At 31.2% G+C, this 20785-nt stretch overlaps 1 protein-coding gene across 4 annotated transcripts in view; it reads right to left on the reverse strand.

Moving 5' to 3' along the window:
• Positions 1 to 6618: 6618 nt before the first annotated feature.
• The window catches only part of LOC134714583 (adipokinetic hormone/corazonin-related peptide receptor variant I-like), a 198664-nt gene continuing 184497 nt past the window's right edge, over positions 6619 to 20785 (reverse strand). For 2 of the 4 annotated variants that reach the window (XM_063575943.1, XM_063575942.1), the window contains exons 2-6: positions 18160 to 18364; positions 15745 to 15852; positions 12134 to 12197; positions 9580 to 9668; positions 6619 to 7267 (exon numbers count right to left, since the gene is read on the reverse strand). In XM_063575943.1, the coding sequence (XP_063432013.1) occupies positions 6915 to 7267; positions 9580 to 9668; positions 12134 to 12197; positions 15745 to 15852; positions 18160 to 18364 (819 nt within the window). In that variant the 3' untranslated portion in view covers positions 6619 to 6914. Of the gene's footprint in view, positions 7418 to 9579; positions 9669 to 12133; positions 12198 to 15744; positions 15853 to 18159; positions 18365 to 20785 lie in introns of all 4 variants that reach the window. The other 2 variants (XM_063575945.1, XM_063575944.1) reach the window with 1 other exon arrangement.

Consider the following 20785-nt stretch of genomic DNA (forward strand, 5'->3'; position numbering starts at 1 on the left):
CATAAGGGATGGCAATTCAAGATGCGTAAATTAATTGCAATCAAACAGAATAGTGTTATATTAATCCGTAAAATATTAAGGTATCCACTCAACGACCTTCATCAATGGCAGCCTTCGCTCTTATGGCCCGGCAAGACCACAATTAATGACCCCGCTTTTCGTGTTCGAATATAGTTCCCCTTAATTATAGTGTATTTTTTCTTAATTTTTTTTCTTTGCCTTTTTCATTCATTTGTTAGTTTTTATGGGGTGGAAATGAAAGAAGAGAGGTGAAATAACTTTTTGTTGAAGGTATTTCGACTGATTTTAACATGGAAAGAGTGATTAGGTCAAGTGCAAAAAGGTAAAATTTACAGTTTTCGGAACATCTCTTGACTTATCCATAGGGGTATGGATGTGTATTAACTAAATTTGTAAGTTACATCAGATCAATCTTTCTGAATTTTGGATATGTTTTTGGACTAGTACTATACATTACACACACAAAACATTTGCCAAAAATATTAGGTGCAATTTTTTTAATGAGACAGAAAGATATAAAGAACTAATAGAGAAATTAATTGTGGTCTGTGGCCTTATCGTCATTTTTTGCCCTTGAAAGATCTGAGGTTGCTAACAAGGTCATTTATGATTTTTAAAATACACCTTGTCTTATCTTGTCTTGACATGTGACCGTTTGAGTTTTTTTTCTAAAGGTTTCCTGCGTCATATCTGAACTAATAGGTTGTTATCAAAGAAAAGCAGAATTATTCAATTATTTTTTTCTTTCTTTGTTATAAAGATCAAAGAAGAAACATACACATCAAAAGCAACCAGACTTATAAAGTTCTGATGAATCCCAAAGCTTAACCAGTTAAACCTATAAATGGTTATGAAGGTAAAAAAGAACTGAAGGTTAATTAGATGAATGACAATATTTGTATTCACATATTTTCTCTTTTTTCAAGGCCATTATGACTAACTACAAGTTTATATACGAATGATCTTCATCGTCATAAACCAAACGTACAGTTGTACATAGATATCATAATATTATACTTGGATTACACGGTATTGAAAAGGAATTCATTGTATTGGTGTATAAACTCGCTTGTTTTAGTTTTATTGAATGTATAATCACTGTTTATATTAAAATAAAGATATGTGGAACGATTGCCATCTGGACAATTATCCACAAGAGACAAATATAAACAGCCATACGTCCGCCACCGTATAACTTCAACAATAAGCTTAACCCATATTTTAAGCTATACAAACATAACAATGATTTTTGACATATTAAACTATACTACAAAGTAGAAAAAGTTATCCAAATAAAATATGAACAAAATCTTCCAAGTCCTAAAAAAGTAAGCAATTTTGGATGAAATACAATTGAACTTAAAAATTGAATACATTATAATTATTTTAATTGTAATCTGGTGTAAATATTGCCTATTTTGTGTTTGTCAATCTACTAGTATGTTTTACTCAGTGCAAATTTCCCTTTGTTTGTGTCAAAGTCCTGTTGTAGGAGGCAAAACTATGAGGACTTTCAAATATCACGATGATATAATAATATTGCATTTAGAAATCTTCATGTATACACATTTGTCGTATGAAGAGGTTGTAAGGTTCGACTGGAGAAATAATTTGTAAATGGTTAGGGGAGCAATTATATGTGAGGATAGCCACCTCGTTTCAAAAACTGTTTAAACAAATATGTATAAAATCAAACTTTACAAACGTGTCCTACCTTTTATATTGTCTTCTGCACTTAAAACAACCCATAATGGATTTCGTCTAAGAGTAAATACATTTAGATGGACATGTTATTTAAGAAAAACGACCATTAAAACTTGCATGAATTAATTACTATATATAAATTGTCTGCGTTCCTTGCTATATACTTTTTTCGTAATAGTGTTATGTAACAAGCATATTACATTATCTGTTTCGTAATTTGTGATGTCTAGCAAATGTCTAGCCATTGTATAATTGGTGTCTTCACCCTATGCCAACATTCGATAACTATTTTCAACCTATGCATACTAACAAAATACAATACGTGTTTTTATAACAATTACTAATTAATTAATAACAGGTAAAATACAGTCAGCATTTTTAAACATTAAAATGTTACTCGTTGAAAAATATTCGAACAACTTCAAATTATAATATAAAGACATCGCCATATATTTGACGATGCAGTATTTCTACAACACACGAAGCTATCACTAGATAAGCAAAATTCTTTTGCAATAGACAATTTCAACCATGCAGCCAACTATGTTATACTTGTATCCGTATTGAAGTAGACTGATATCCATAATTAAAAAAAAAAACTGCTTTTTTTCTCGAAAAGATATTGCGAATATTATCAACAGATTAGCCTCAACAGAATCTAAGCGACTTTTTTTTTTAAAAGAAAAACGTCAAAATACTCAATATGTATGATGGATTAAAATCGTTTTCAGTTTTGAATTAAACGCAGTATGTCTTGAAACCAAACTTTATCGAGAAGAATTTAACCCAATCGAAGGAAATTATACATTTCAGATAATTTGGTTTATGGTATACGGTTCTATAAACTGAAACGTTACGTTGATTTATCCGGAGATCGCCAGGTTATTTAAAGACGTTCTGTCTAGCATTAGAGCATTGATGTCCTATCAAATCACACAGTGACCGACGATTGCAAATGAAATAGTAAATACCTTCGGTATTTCCAGGTAACTGCTAATATTGTATATAGTCTTCAGTTACAAACAGGTTATTGCAGTATGAAAACAATCTACTAAAGATCTTACGTTTCAACATTTGTCTGATATACATGTACGTAGATTTTATCAACATTTTAATTTCGTCATTTATATTGTTAGATTCTGCTTTTACCATTAATAATTGCAAACCACTCTCTGTTGAATACCACCAAATCATAGTACAAAAACGGGTCGAAAAAAAAAAAAAATTCCTGGAATTTGACGGCATTAAAAAATATGGGTAGATTCTACACATTTGTTTGAAAGTGCGACTTATATAGGGGATAATGATACATTAAGGCTTTATCAATATATTTGTTCTAATTAGGAATTTAAAGAGAAAAAGTGTATCAGTTCTTTTTTTATTTACCGTCATAAACGTTTTTTTTTAGATCGCCGAGTGGTATGTGAGATACATTTGCAGAATGTCTGGTTTTGATGATCATCAACTTTATTTTAATTCAGCCATCTAACTGGTTTGGTGAAAGCGTCACCATTAAGTTTGATGTAGACGATTTTTGTCTGACGTCAGAATAATATATGCCTTCATATATCTTCAATGAGCGTTTGGACTACTAGTCGTTGACATTTCGTCCCGATGGCACACACACCATATTAGTCACATAGTTGTGTTAACTCAAAATACATTGATATGTTATTTCTTCTATAGATTTACTATTATAAAATGTTGAAATATAGAAATATTTTGGCTTTGTCTATCAAAGATACCTCTGTATTTTTCACAGCTATTGGATTTTAAATACTCTCAAATTTCGTTCTTGATTTGACCTTCCTACTTTTTTCGTTTGAGTTTTAATAGTGAGTTTGATTTCAAGAAGTGCACATCTACGTATCAAGTTATACTATTGCTTTGGATTATCAAAGTTAAAATGAAAAACTTTATTAAAGCAGTAGATCTTAAAGGATTGTGAATTACCAACTTCAAAACAATTATTTTCTTATTAGAGTTGTAAAAACTACTCATTTAAGTCACACGTGAAGCCATCTACCACATATTTGCAACATTTTATAACATTAAGCAAGATCTAATATTACGATTACGTTATAAATGGTCCAGTTGTAGGAAAAAAAGAAGTACTAATTGTAACGGAGAGTCCTTAATCAAATGCCAAAATCAAAAGCTTAAACACATCAAACGAATAGAACAATTTTCGTATTCCAGAATTGGAACAGGCATTTCAATATATAGAAAATTGGTTGATTTAACCTAGTTTTATAGTTGAAATGGTTGCAATTTAAAAGGTTGTTTTTTTAGTTTAGAATCATATTCAAAACAGTGTGGTCCTGGCCATTGATTGACGACCTAAATTATCCCATTGACTGGGACAGATTAGGTGAACGTTTGTCTGTAACGACCATGCTCACTTCTTACTTATTATAGAATTTAAACTGTGGGGTCACCAAAGGTTCTTAACGCCTTTAATAATAAAATAATTCGAAAAATTATTCAGGAATAACCTTTATGTTTTGATTTATATTATTGATATAAATCAACACATCGTATTATTCCGGATTCGTTTTTCGAATTGCTTTATTTAGGTGTTGAGAACCTTTGGTGACCCCACAGATTCAGTGTCTTTAACAAGTACATAGTGAGCAGTGATTGTTACCGACAAACGTTCACCTAATCTGTCCCAGTCAATGGGATAATTTCGGTCGTCAATCAATGACCAGGACCACACTGTTTTGAATATGATTCTAATGAAAAATGCTTTGCAATCCTCATTCCTGATGACTTTTGCATTTCAATGAAATAGCTGTAGTTAAGAATGCATTGTGGATTGTTTCAAAACTTGATTGTCATTTTACAGATATTTACTAATACCTACATCGAATTCGGTCCTCAGCCGTCAGTGAAATTAAGTTTTAGGGTTGCGTGTAGTATTTTGATATTTTCTACATAAGAAAGTCAAATCAGGAAGAGTTTTCCGTTTTGAGTTTTCTTCAGAGTCAGGTTTTTTTACTGATTTGTGTCAAAACAAAGCCAACTCAAGCAGATTTAATATCCGTAAAAACATCGCATGTGCATTGTTTGTATATAAATTATGATTACGCAATAATTTGTAATACGCCGGTTCAAATAAAGTATCATAATACTTGTAGTAACAAACAAATTAACAGTACAGTTGAGCTTTTGTTTTATCAGAATTTAAAAAAGAATGAAAGATTTTGCTTTATATTTTATATGTTTGTCAATTTGCTTTAAAATCTTATCGTTCTTTTAATTCTTAACTAAGACTTATTACACATTACCAAGACATTAAAATAGAACACACACTTATAAAAACACTGCTTGAAATAAAAATATCCTTTAAATGTGTATGTGTTCATACATCATTGTTAATATTAATGAAGTTTATGCAAGGTTTAGCTAGCTTTAAATCCAGGTTTAATCCACCATTTTCTACATACGAAAATGCCTGCAATAAGTCAGGGATAGGAGAGTTGTTATTCATCTGATTGATTTGTTTGAGTTTTCGATTTTGCCATTTGATTACGGATTTTCCGTTTAGAATTTTCCTCAGAGTTAGTTATTTTTGTTATTTGGTGTCATTCGCAATCATATCCAATCTTCTAAGTTATATTGTGATGGTGTCGATATCAAATCCGCAATAATGACTTTAATTTCATCACTGATAACTTTTGGTTCAATAGCTTACTTACGACGAAAATCTTGCCAGAAACGCAAACGCAAACTCTGGAATATCGTATCAACTGTGAGATATATAAAATAGCACAACAGGAAAAAATCATAAAAAGATCTTGTTTGTAAATTTATAGGCGCCATCGTTTTGTGTAGTATAATATTTGTTTATCTCTTAGTCTTTTTCCTTTTAAGCCATGGCGTAAAGAAAATCATTCTGATATCTTTCGTCTCGGACTTTTTACAAGATCTCAATGCTAAAAGTTACTTGTAACAAGACAGTACGTAGGAGTAACACCTGACTGTTTGTGTAACGTCAATTGACATATGTAGCTTAGACTGGTATCGGACTGTTAATGTATATTTGAGTTAATGCTTGCCAGTGGTAAAACTGCTTCTACGCAGACATGTTTTAGTTTATTGACGTTACTGCTTGTCAAATGTAAAAAAATCTTGTAGTATATTTGAATTGACTGCAAGTCAGAAAGTAATGTCTGTGGACAATGTTTTGTTATATTATAGTTCATTTATGTGTGTTTTACATTTTAATGTTGTGTTTTTTGTTGTGTCGTAGTTCTCCCCTTACATTTGATGCATTTCCCTCAGTTTTAGTTTGTAACCAGGATTTGTCTTTTTCTCAATCGATTTATGAATTTCGACCAGCGGTATACTACTATTTATGACATAGTAAGATATTGCACTCATTTCAATAAATATTGAAGTATTCCTTCAAGTTTATATTTTAGTTTATTTCCAACTTGGCTTGCATAAGCTTGTTTCTAATCGACCCTTTCATAAGTCAATTGTAACAGATGATTTCGAATGTACTAATTTTTGTATTACAAAATTAATGTTTTTTAATGACATGATTCATGCCAATGTTTCAATAAATACTTGTGTTCAAATGAATACTCAGTCTGTCATGAGGTTCTCTGAAGCACATTTAAAAGAAGTCACAAACAAATTAAAACGTAGTTTAATGAATGAACAATGGTTTTTTAACGTCATGGTTATAACTTTAATTTCCCCTCGAAAGATACCTCAGCATCATATATACATGTACTTCATACATGTACAGAAAAATATACAAAATTCCTTATCAAAGGTAGCGTGAAGTGTATCCACTTTTGTCGCCTTTATAGAGACCAAATGAAAGATTGAAACAGAAAGAAATTTGATGCTTCTCCTTTAAAGCAATGATTGAATCATAAAAGAGCAGAAAGAGATAGAAAATCAAATTTATAATAAGATTGAATTTTATTATCTTATCGTACTTAAAGAAGAAGACCTAGATTTAGGGAAACAACTCTTCAAATCAACAGTACGTTTGTGTCAAACTTTTTTCATAAATATATTCTAAGCTTTTATGTTACATATATTATTTTCAACCTGTTTCAGATAAATGCTTAACCTGCATTGATTAAACTTGACTTTTACAAACGCATAACTGTTTTAAATAATTATCCCCATGAACCAAGGTCTATCCCCCTTAAACAAAGAATAACATTTCACTGAATAGTAGTTGTCATATTCTTTTTGGTTTCTTCTAGAGGTAAATTTAGACATAAAAAGTTATTCATATTGGCTCTGTTCTCATTCACTATCCTTGGTTCTGGCGTGCACGGACGATACCGTGATGATCTGTCGGATATCGATGACTTCAGGTTTGACGATGATTGGTCACTTTCTACATCAACGTATGGTGTGGAGGTTGATTTTCGTAATGACGTCTTGAGCGGTGTCCTCTGAGAATTCACCTGTGGGTTCCGGGTATTCTCTGCCATGTGACGACTCCTCCAACTTTTACTCAGACAGCAGCAGCATCTCAAGAATTCTCTTTTGAAGTTTATTGTAAACATCCCTGGAACAAAGGGAAATAACTCTTATTTGGATCCCAGGATGTTACATTGAATTGGGTGTTGGATTTGGGGCCTGTCTCTTCTACCTATTTGCACTTTAATCCAACGACCCCATTTTCGTGCCTCTCGACGGAAGGCTGTTGTAAACATCCCTGCAAGTAAAATGTGTTTCTTTTTTGAGTTTAGGGATTACTCTAGTTTCGGAAATTATAGTTAGAGTTTACGGTGGTTTTATGTGATGTTTTTGTCTGCTGAAATCCGTATAAAACTTATCAGTGTTTTTATTTTCCTTCAAAACGGTGAATATTCTTCGAAGATTTTATAACAAAAGAGAAGTCCCGGGGAAAAGCAATTTTGGTATTTATTTTTATTAAAAGGTTGATGTTTTTAAAAACATTAACGAAAAATTAAATAAATGAAATAACCATATTTAATTGTTCTTTTGATTATGGCATGGTCTTAAATAGCTTTGTGCATTATGTATTTCATAGAAACACGACCATATTTTTAAGTCTTCTAGTTAAAATTCAGAAATTAAAAGTAAATTCTCCTAATACAGACAAAGAACCTCCAAAATTTCAAGATTCTCCGGAATAGGACAAATCAGCCCTACAGTTGGAACTTTATAAGGCAAAACACAACAAGAACTAGTATTGTATGATTTGCGGAATCATTGAAATGTTCACAATTATAAATTAACTGTTTACAAAACTTTAGTTTTTAAAAAAACTGAGGCTTTTCTACCTCAGGAATACATTACCTATAGTAGAGGTGATTTGGTAAAACTTTGAGGAATTTTTGGTCCCCAATGCTCTTCAACTTGTTATTTTATTTGGCCTTTTACAACATTTTTGATTCGAGCGTCACTGATGAGTCTTTTGTAGTCGAAACGCGCGTCTGGCGTAAATATTTAATATTATTCCTGGTACCTACCATGAGTTTATTTACATACCAGTCGTTAGATAAAAGAAGTAAGATATGATTTCCACCCAAAATACGCGTCACTGATTTATCCAGGAAACATTTGAAGAGAAAAGCACAATAAAAAGAGTAACAGAAGGAATGAAATAAATGGGAGCAGTGTTAACTCGTTTAGAATTAACAATTTAACCGTGTTCTCGAAGTGCGGCAAATGTTGTGTAACACCCCAGTTTCCTCTAAACAATCGAACTATCTCAGTTATTTAGAGTATAGTCTTGTTTGAAAATCAAATGGTATTAATCCGCATAAGATTAAATACCTAATCACAATTGTTGTTTGTTGGTCAAATATATGTATGCCTTTCAGACGACTTTATAATCTATCATTCATTGACTCTTCCGATACAAGGTAAACGTTAGTGATGCTAAGTCTACACACAAACTAATGCACTTTCCTGTGGACAGGTTTTCGTCCAGGTAATTTACATCTTTCGTATACAAGTTTTTGATTCTGTTCGCGTTACTAAGTATTTATTTGTTGTGTTTTATGTACTGTTGTTTGTCTGTTTTTTTGTTCTGTTTGGTCTTTTTCGGCTATGGTGCTGCGGCTGTTTATGTTTGATTTTTTTTAGTTTGAATGTCTCCTTTGGTATATTTCGCTTCTCTTTTTGTTTGTAGTTTTTCATACACTATCGGCCACAAACCCAGATTCATTGATAGAGTATCTTGAAAAATAAGTTTAAACCTTTAAAATTCGCATTTACTTATCCCGATTGAGGTATATTGTAATAGGTTGTCATTTATTTTCTTAACGGGTTTGTCCTTATTGTAAGCAGATCTTTTTAACGTTCCAGATTTTATGGCCTACTCAAAGTGATTTTTCAAGTCTTCAGTATTGATATTGATATTGTTACACTCATGGTGTCAAAACTGTAAACTGGATGGAATATATGGGAATTGGAAAATTAAGATGGTAGAAAACAAAGTTATTAAAGCAATCAACGATTGATACAAATTTAACAATGAAATCATATACCAAGCCGACCAGTCTTAGTTCCTATTGCTACATTATAACAGGGAAACCGTTATTATCGGCTATTGTTTTGGTGTTTTTTTGCTTTCATCAGTCGATGATTTAAACACAACATCCAACAACCACCGAGACTGTCAAGACGAGAGGAAGAAAGAAATACTGCGACGAATTGTAATTCAGTGGCGAATAATGCTTATGTTATCGTGTCATACTTGAATTCTTACATACGTAAATCATATCGTACTTTTTATAGAATATGAATTTTAAATGAATTACGATAATAAGGATGAAGAAACGAGTTTTGTTTTTGATTTGTTTGATATTGTGCTTAGAGGTTAAGGTCGTCGGCATACAAACTTACCATAAACAATAGGATCCATACATGAATTAGATACAGCGAATAGAAATAAACCTTTCTTTATCTTAGAATTTAATCTCTTTGCTGATTCTCTGTAAATAAACCAAACATATGATTATTTAAATTTGTAATATGTTTAGGTAGGGACAATCAAAAACTATGTCAAAGCAAATTCAAAACGAAAAGTCAACCAGCAGTAGACAAAAACACTACACACGAAACTAATGATTGAACCTTTACAGCGCAATAAAAACAGGGGATGGTGAGTTGTATCTATTCAACTCGACATGTTGCTCATGGGAGGCAAACAATTCCCTGATAAGTTGCATTCGGGGGGATCACAATCTAGAAGTAAACCTTGAAAAAGTCATTTTTAATATATTTGCTCACATGATTGTCTATTAATGTAATTTGGTGCAAGTCATCGACAAAATTAAGTTTAAAAATTTACTGAACATTTTTTTTAATTTATGGTTTAGAAATAGGTTTTTTGAATATTAATTTACAGCATCTTTTATCCAAATAAAATCTTATAATTCTCTACCAAAATTAGTAATCAAAGCACTTCAATAAATGTTAATGTTCAAACATAAAATTGTTACTTAATACTCCAATTTGATTGTGAAAGGTTAAAAACGTACACACAATTTATCTTCTAGCTACTGTTTAAAGGAGAATAAAGTATAATACAATTATAAATCACAAATACAAATGGAACATTCGTTAGGTTTTCTTTTCTATTCTATTAAGTTAATTTGTATATTTTTAAATCCATTTAATCAAGATGTTGAACCATCTCAATGTTCATGGTCGTTCAAATTCAAGAATAAATATGAATTGTTATGCTTTTATCAAATCGTGTTCAGAATATCAATCTAAGAAAAAAAAAAGTAAATATAACCTTTTGTCTGAACTAATGCGTGACGTTTTAGATGGCGTATCTATTATGGGTAGGAAATGAATATTACAAAACGTGATATGGATTGAAACATAAACATTTTACAAACATGATGTTCTTCTCCACCTGCTTTTTGTACTTTTTCCAATTACTATTCGGATGATATTCAAATAGAACGTTTTATTATGGGATATATTCGTGCACCAAACTTCATAGAAAAAGTGGCACCGTTTAGCCATCAAAGGAGTTCCTATGTGACAACGCATATTATTTATTTACAGAAGTGAAACCTATATTTGTTTTCTCTTTTTGGTATTTCCCGCGTCTTTTGTTTGAATCATCATAATCATTTTATGGTATCTACTGCATGCAACTTATTATTATTTGATATAGATTTGTTTTTACTTTTAATGAAAAATTTAAATAGCTAATGATATATTCACCCAAAGTGTATATATATAATATCCTGCTAATTGGAAAACTGTATTAGCGTACAGATGAAACCCAATAAACAGGAGAAATCCATTTTCTTATTACAAAGAAGAAGTGTAAGTATATAATAAATAATAATCTGGTCTAGACTAAGACCTATGTCATCAGATGCAAGATTATAAACTCAATATTATACCAGAAAGAAGTAACTCAAAAATCGCGCAATACAATTATATCAAGGTTAATCAAGTATCATGAAAAGGTCACTTCCTTGTAGGAAGAAAAAACCTATCAATTTATCAAATTGGAATTTTTGTTTTGTTTCCTAGCTCTTTTAATCAAGAAACAACTACGTACCAAATTTCTACATTATAAAAACCAAAAAGGTGCTACTCTATGAGCAGCCAAAGCGTTTAAAAGTAATTTTATACTAGTGAAGTTAATCTTACTAGTTTTATTCAGAAAGTACAAAAACTCCAATTAAGATCAACACACATTTATATAGTCATGTCATTTTTCACAGGACTGAATATAGCCGGGAATGACAACTAACGTATCATTCCAGTGATATTTATTAAAACTTATTGCCTGACAAAGCTAAATGAGAACTATGGGTTGTTAGTGTAAATTTATATCTTTTTCACATGACAATGAACTTTCAAACAGATACATATAACAATAAGTAATCAAAATGACTTACGGAACAAATGGAAGACTGGCTATATTGTTAAACAGATTTACAAGAATAATGGAATGAATATAAAACCTGTCCCTTAGATAGGATAATATATATACTTTGTAATTCAGTGTCTGGTTGGTGTTGTGTTCAAACACTTTATTTGTGGAAATAGAAAGTGATGCACAGAATACAGTAATTTTACAGCAACAACAAAAGAAAAACCTTACCCACCAATATTCCTTATTAACACATTATTTGTGGCCACAAAACTACCCACATTAATTATATAAGCTACTAGTATATTCCACTAGTCATTACGCTAGTCACGTCTCCTTACCTGTTCTTGCTTTTGATATCATCGAACGAGCCGATTGTGGGTCATAAACTGGTTTCAGAAATCTTTGTGGTGTTATGTTTATGTTCTGTATCTTTACTATGCTTTTTTTTGTCTTGATCTGATTCTTATATCATGAGACTTCATCTAAACCTTGATTGCGACTTATATTAATACACCGTAGGTTATATAAATTAACCAAATACATACTTACATATCGAACCACCACCAAGCAGATATAACATAATAAGGCGTCCAACACATTATAAAAACACTAACTGAAAAAAAAGAACATACAACATGAACATGTTATAAGGATACTCATCAGTTTAATGAAGGTCTTACCTCACATATTTAGAAATGCATATGTTTTGTTATTTAAACCCCATTCCAAGCAATAGCAATCGTTTGAGATTTAAAATATAATGCGTAAAACCTTTATCCATGGCTACAGCGGATATAAGGGAAAACAAAAATTGCAGTTGTACTAAAATCAAACCAGCTGTGTTTCTCAGAAGCAATGCTAAATGAATCGATGTTTAATTTTGACTTTCAAATCTATGGTCATATTTTTTCCAAGATTATTATTCTCGACCAAAATATATGTTGATTACTGACAAAAGTCTGACATTTAACCATTCTAATATTTTAACACACTATTTTAAAGACATGTTTACAATAGTTATCAAAGGTAACAACATTACTCATATTAGATTATAAGTTTTCTGTTTATACCAGTAACTCGACTCGTGTTCGACTTTTAATTGAAAAAATCCATTTATTCATTGTCATTTAAATGTGTTTGAGGCGACACATGACTGCTGATGTATGTACTCTTTGTTGTTTATCTTAGATAGAAGAACTACTCGAACTCTGTCATTTAAGCACTTATAATTCACCAATTATGTTAAGTTTAGCATCATTCTGTTGCTATCATGTATTAAGTTCTCTTAAAAAATTCGAGTTGATTCAAATAAAGTACAAATTATTAAACACACTTTTTGAATAAACACATTAGTTTGTTGTCCTCATGTTGACCATTTAGTTTTATCAAACCGTAATAGATATATTTTGGATTCATTTATTTTCGTGGATTATGGAAAACTTACGTTGGCGTATATATTTGCGTAAATTCCTTTAGAATGTGTTATTCGTTGGAATTTGAATTCGTGGTTCCCTGGTTATAATTTATCAACGAAAATTGGTACCCAACGAATAATAATGAATCCACAGTAAATTTAGTATATCAAGATTTGCATCAAAACACTTCCTACGTTAGGAATTGATTGATGAAACATAAACAGGTCGGTTTAGATACCGTCCGTTTGCATGTCAGATTTTTTATGATTAATGAAAATCTGTGGTTGGAATCGTGTATATTAGAAAGGAATGATACAAAACACAGAAGAGCGCGTTAAATGCACAAATAGTTATCAAAGGAACTAGGGTGATAATTTGATACACCAGACGCGTATATTAAACATGATAATGCTAATATATGGTAATATCAATTATTACTGCTGATGTAACTCCACTTCCGAGTGGTTGGTTTCTAGAAGATATTTCAAACTGCCCAAATACATGAGAAATTCAATCATTGCATACAATGGATAGATAACCTTAATTTATTACCGTCGCAACTGAAAACCCTGTAACGTAATGGACCATGAGTGATGGCTTTTGTTATCTGAACGATTAAGGTTAGTGTTACGTACTGCACTGTTAATGTCTTGTCCTGTAACCTATTTGGAGATGTTCCTTTTATGTCATTTTGGCCAATCAATAACTTTGAGCGGAGGACACTAGCAATGCGTAGTTTAAGCTTATATATAATAATCTTGTAAAAATAAACCCCCAGTTAATAGTTTCATCAGACGGTTTTAGAAAAAAAAGATTCATGGGATTCTATTCTTGTCAACAGTTGATTAGTAAGTCGGAAGTTCATTTATATTAGAATTTATAACTCCCATGACATTTTTGTGGGAATTACCTTTTTAGTATGTGTAATTACAGACTTTGAAGCTTTCATAATACTTTATGTTTTTTTGGCAGTTCTTATAAGTTCCTATACGATGAAAAGATCATGTATCGTAAATATTGACAGGTTACATGTTACATATTACGGAAACGTCGTCATCATGTTATAAGGTATTATTTGATTTAAGTTATGAATTAAAATTTAATACTTTCACAAAGTGTCTTTGTGGATTTATAACAAAGGCCGTATTTATATTCTAGCTCTGTGTCCTGCTATCAATTGGAAGTAGAATTTACCCCAAAACAATTTTGCGAAACATTATTCTGTATGAGTATTCTTATCTTTATGATGCAAACATGGCTTATCTACGAACGTAAACATTGTTGCTTTAATCCATAGAAACAACACTTACAAAAATGAAGATTCTTGTATATTTTGTTTTGGGTATTAAACACATTTGATAAATAAAATTACGGATCAATTAATGTGAAGTTTATTTTACTTGGACTCATAACAAACAGGGTGGTCAGAATGATTAACATGCAATATTCGTGTGTTTGAACCATATAATAGAGAGATGATGACAAAATACACATATAACAAAAGAGCGTTTGAAATGCATATAGATATACAAGATATGGACACAAATATATAACTGATGATTCGATAATACTTTCTATTGGCTGATATATTTTGAGGATACCAACCTCTACAACCTTGTAGACAATGAAATTATTATAAGTCATTAACATCTCAACTGAAACCCGTGCTGTAATGAATAAGTATATTGTGCATACGTCATAAGGTTGATTGATATTTAAGGTCAGTGTTACGTACAATTATGTCTAGTTCGGATCATGTAACCTATTTTATAATGTTCGTTTAAAGTTATCTAGGCCAATTAATCAGGTCGTCCCGATAAAACTGCGAATGCTTAGTTTTAGCCTCAATATAATAGCCTTTTTAAGACAGGTTTATACTGTCATCAGACAACTTTTGACAAAAAGAGGCTTAATATTATTCTATTCTTGTCAACAACAGAGTAGCAGTGATAGCTTATATTAGGGTTTGACTCCCACGAATTTGGCGAACATTACGGTTTAAGTATCTAGAACAACTTTGAAGCTTACTCTATTATTTTAGCAGCTAAAAGTAGTTTGAAAAGACCGTGTCTGGATCATATTAATTGATTCTTTTATATTGCATAAATGTCGAATTCATTCGGTATCGATATGGCGGTCCTAAAAAAGGAGCCTTCAATTCAAAGGCTGCCGTTTGATGGTGTGTGATATATTTGTTTTTGTTCATTTTTTTGTACATACATTAGACTGTTCGTTTTAATTATTTGAATAGTTTTCTTTTGTTACCTCTGGGACTTACTATGCGATATGAGCTTTGTTCATTGTTGACTTATAACTGCTAATTTCTGTGTCATTTGCAAATTGATATTATTATCTCATTGGCAATTACACCACATCTTCTTTTTTTTATATCATAGATATAAAGGTGGGTTTATTGGGTTTTGATTTTAGATAAACAAAGAATTTAATGGAAATTTTCTACTACACTATCATTCTGTGTTGGAAAGGATAACAATTATGTTTCAACGCAGATGTTAAGAATGGGCATTATAACCGAGGAAATGAAAACCGTCAATACAAAAAGTACAATATAATATCGAATTTTATTTTCAATCTATGAGTTTGACTATCCCTCTGGTATCTTTCGTCCCTCTTATAAATTTTCAGTCGATTATGTAAAACTTCAACTCTAGCGTACAATAACATGTAGACACAATTGTTTGAGACATCCACTTCATTAAAAACATATTAACTAAGAAGTATTACCTATAACAAGAGTCATTTTTAATGTTCTCGATCTTGCTTTTTCTATATTTCCTACAGCAGATCGACGTAATCGAGATCTTCGTTTTGTTGCAAAACCAAGTGCCTCTTCTGAAATAAGAAACATCAACATAAATTGAATTACAAAAGAAAATTAGTTTACTGAATTTACAAAATTACAAACACTCCTGTGTATTGTTTGTTAACAAGAATGTACTTCTTGAAGAGTATGACATCAGTCATCAATTAACGTCCGCATAATTGAAGTAAATAAAATTCCTTAGACAATTTAACATCTATAAGATACAATATGTTAGAACTTTGATGGAATATGTGCTAAAACAAAAAGATAATGAAGTAAAACTTCTCAATTAAGATGATAAATGTCCATTTCCTAAGTTTTCTACGGAAGTCAAAATCAGACAGAAAAAAACTCTATGTATTTGTGTTGAACACGATCATAATTCTTGAATTTTTAACTATAACATTAAATCAAAGATGTATTTAATATTTATTTATTAACTTTGATGTTTTATGATCAATACTACATCAGTTGTTTTCTAATGTTTCCAAAAAAAATAAAATCTTATGTTTAGTAAGTATTGATAACTATAAACATATGCTTAGAAACATGTACAAAAAAATGCAATTTCAATTAATTGTTTTGTCGAGAAAAACACCAAACAGTAATGCATATGTATACAATAAAAACGACTACGCTTTAATGCAACGTTCTGATGAAACATAATTCTAAAATTGTTTGCTTTTTATTGAAAGTTGTTATAAGAAAGTATTAAATTTGTTGCTACGAAAATCGCGACGAACGTAACAAATAATTTAGTAAAATAAGAGTTATTATGTTCAGCTTTTGTTAATATCTTCCGTCATTGACCTACCTAGTTGAATGTTGTGGGCAAACACACAGTTACCGCAAGCAATGAAGGCAATAGGTTTCGACGAATCCATGAAGTAAGCATAGAAGGTACGAACATTGTTCAGTACACATCTTCTCAATTGATTTATGATTTTCCGAATCATTATCTAAGGATTTGCTCCTCAATAATTTAAAGTGTAAAGATAATTCATAGCTATCGATAAAAACCTCATACAAATACTATTCAAATTCGAAGAGATTTACCATTGACTTAAACGTTTGTAATATAAGTTTTGATTCAAGTGTACCCTGCATGGTCTCTGTTAGATGCAAACCTTCCCATACACCTAACACACATACTGATGTTTGCTGTGATGTACGAACAATTGACAATGCAGCATCTGAAGTGATGCAAATATTGAGATATCCGAAATAAATATTTTTCTTTTGAATACATACACATTGTGATTTTATATGCAACCTTCAATTCAGACAAAAAACCTATCTATTATACTGCATTGCAAAAGAAGTACAGATAACTATAATGCATTGGCAGTACAGACACATAAATGTCTCCTGTACGAACAAATTATTGCATTTAACATTTATGGTTTTAAAGTTTCATATTTATATGGCGTAAGCCTATGTCTCTTCTATTTAAGCTGACATTGAATTAAAGATATGCTTATGTCTACACAAACATCGTGATTTGGGTTTCAACCTTCATTTCAGAAAAAAACCAAAATATGTTATGTAATATATTGCAGAGGAAGTACAAATAATCATCATGCATTGGCAGGACAAACATATAAATGTCTCATAAACTGTCATCGAGCATATAATTTAATTTGGCAAATATAATTTGAAACGGTCAAAACATTACGATAATTACTACTGAAGGATGAATATTGCTTAACCCTTCGTCCCTTCTGTTAAAGTTAACATTGAATAAAGCTATTTTCATGGCACCCTGAGTTTGGTTTTGATCTTCATTAAAAAAAAACACATTATGTAATGTCATATATTGCAGAGAAAGTACACATAGCCATGATGCATTGCAAGTACAGACACATAACTGTCTCATGAAACGTCAACGAGGATATCATTTCTTGTAGAAGTTATGTATGAAATTTTGAATGAGATAATGATATTTTTACATAGCGTGAAACTATGTCCCTTCTGTTAAAGCTGACATCGAATATACAGCAGAAATCTCTTTATTCGAATTTTCGTATTTACGCTGCTTTATTGGAATTTTTAGTAAGAGTAAAACGATATAACTTCTTTGATTGCGACATATTATGCAGTTTTACCAAAAGTTCTTCTTTTAATGAAATATATTTGTTTGAAAATCTCCTCTCAATGGCTAGTGCTAAATGCATACTTATCCTGTTAACGCCACCGGTCTTTCTCCTTTTAAAATTCATCTGACTCTCTTAATTTTGGGCTATTATTGTCGTTTTTGTACCGATTTGCGAGATTTGAACATCGGAACTACTATAGACTTAAAGTCTCCATTTGTTTTAACGTAATGAATTACTTACCTTTACTTTGTCTTGTTTTCTTTGAAATTTGATATAAAATTGAGCAATATGACACAGATATAATAATTAATGGTAATCCATATAATGTAGTTAAATTGAATAGATTATAGGCAAGTTCATGAGATGTCGTTGGAAAAAAATTAAACGTCACACACTGTGTAAACCACGTATATGTCGGATGTCTATCTACATGGAATATAACACTCTGAAAATGAGAGAAAATTTGTGTCAATAATGAATAAAAAGGTTAAACACAATTCAAAAGTAATATTGAACATTAGTCAATAGAGTAATACAGCATCTCAAAATAGTAATACATTTTCATTTTAATGTTATAATGAGCCGGGTTGCATGTTTAAATTGGTACAACAGGCTTTCTGTAAGATAAAGTTAAGGTTATATCTGTTCAATTCTGAATTGTGCAAACTAAACAAAATATTCCATGGATAAGGACGCAATATTCATTTGCAGAGACATTTCTGCGCAATGGGTGATCCTAATGTGATTATTATTATATTAACTAAAATTAAAATAAAATTGAGAATGGAAATGGGGAATGTGTCAAAGAGACACAACCCGACCAAATAAAAAACAACAGCAGAAGGTCACCAACAGGTCTTCAATGTAGCGAGAAATTCCCGCACCCGGAGGCGTCCTTCAGCTGGCTCCTAAACAAATATATACTAGTTCAGTGATAATGAACGCCATACTAATTTCCAAATTGTACACAAGAAACTAATATAAAAATAATAATACAAGACTAACAAAGGCCAGAGGCTCCTGACTTGGGACAGGCGCAAAAATGCGGCGTTGGTTTAACATGTTTGTGAGATCTCAACCCTCCCCCTATACCTCTAACCAATGTAGAAAAATAAACGCATAACAATACGCACATTAAAATTCAGTTCAAGAGAAGTAGTACATATATCAACTAGTACATATCGGTACACTATAAAGTTTGATTTGAATATGTGAGCATATGCACATATTGATTCCGATTCAAAGTATATCGTATCTCTTATATTCAATTTTAATGTATACGAAAAAAAACCCTTAAATACCATATTTATTGACAGATTGCACCAATTTATTGCCAATAACTATATGGGCAAGAGAAATTAAATTTGTTATATTATTGTGCGGAAATAACGGTGTCAAGACAGATCGCAATTATTTGTTCTGATTGGCCATAAAACAGTTGATTACATTGTTATTTAACCATTAACGCCGTTTGTTCCGTCATATATAAACTTTTGATCATTCTTTACGAGGAAACGACACGAATGAGATACGGATAGCTGTAATCAATATACAAAAGACTGGCGAATCTGTTAGTCAACTGTCGTCTAGACGTCACTTTGAAGCACAAAGTGCAAATTTCTTCTTTCGAAGACTATAGTTCTTTCTTTTAACAACGTTGTCCTACATTTCCGCACATCTAAACATTATTGCAATCTCATGAATTGGTCCCGGTTCTTACGCAGAAATATACATATCCTTATTCTGCTTCCTATTAAATCTTGCTCAGGTGCTCCATATTTCTCGTATCACGGTTTTAAGACATGTGTTCAACTTATCAATTTGTGTGGGGACGTTATTTAGCTTACATATGTCTAGCGTAAAACTTCAAAAGCATAGGGAAAGACCGGAAAAAGCACAATACACGAATTATCGAAGGTTTCTGCATAGAGATATCGTAAAATATCAACCGCTTTACACAATCTGAAGTTGTTATCTCTTTATCCACGCTCATCAGCGACTTTCCTATAAGATTCAATAATTAATCTAGATTTTTTTTAATGGAAACGGAATCCAAACCCTGGAACATAGTATTAAGCGGGAAATATATATCCTATGTGTTTATTTTGTTGGAATGTTTGCAAATACAAATGAAAAGTTTACAATAGAGAAAAATGAATGAGAGAACATATTTGTAACTGAACATTTTCATTTTCCGCAATCAACCTATTGATAAAGTAGAATTGGAAAGATTATGCTGATACTAGCTGTTTATAAAAATATTCACCAACGTAACAATTATAATGGTAGCATGAAGTAACATTTATTCAATTCTAGCGCCCTAATTAAAACTTTCAAATATCTGGCATGTATTGATTTTTACTCAGTTCTTGCTTACTAAACATCTCTAGTTTTACATTTCGTATGTTAAAAAAGTTCCCGTCAGCTTGTTTCCTTACATTGTCTCTTCAATATTGCGTGTTCAGAAATATTTAATCAGTTTTTGCTGTCTTGCCATTGTAGAAACTTTACTTTAATCTAACTTCCTGGTTATTGTTTTTTTTTTTACATTATCTCACAGTATGATAACGAATACTACATGTATCATGAAGAAATGTCACTTACATTCTATTTATTATTTCATAGGAAAAAGTTCACTTTGTTCTCGGTTCCTTACCATTTCGTTTTATATTTAATTAGTTCAAAGCAGTAATCTTAGATCGACTTGCGACTTCACAATACAAATGACAGTCACAAAAGTTGAAGTGAATAGCCTTTATTGGAAGTTCTTTTCCTCAGTTTTCCTTAGTGTTTGTAAGATGTAGCAATAAACAAAAAAAATACTTTAGGACAAATTGGCGTTACGTGCCGAATTTTATTGGCAGAT

The sequence above is a fragment of the Mytilus trossulus genome, chromosome 4 (assembly GCF_036588685.1).
Source record: "Mytilus trossulus isolate FHL-02 chromosome 4, PNRI_Mtr1.1.1.hap1, whole genome shotgun sequence".
Classification (NCBI taxonomy): Eukaryota; Metazoa; Mollusca; class Bivalvia; order Mytilida; family Mytilidae; genus Mytilus; species Mytilus trossulus.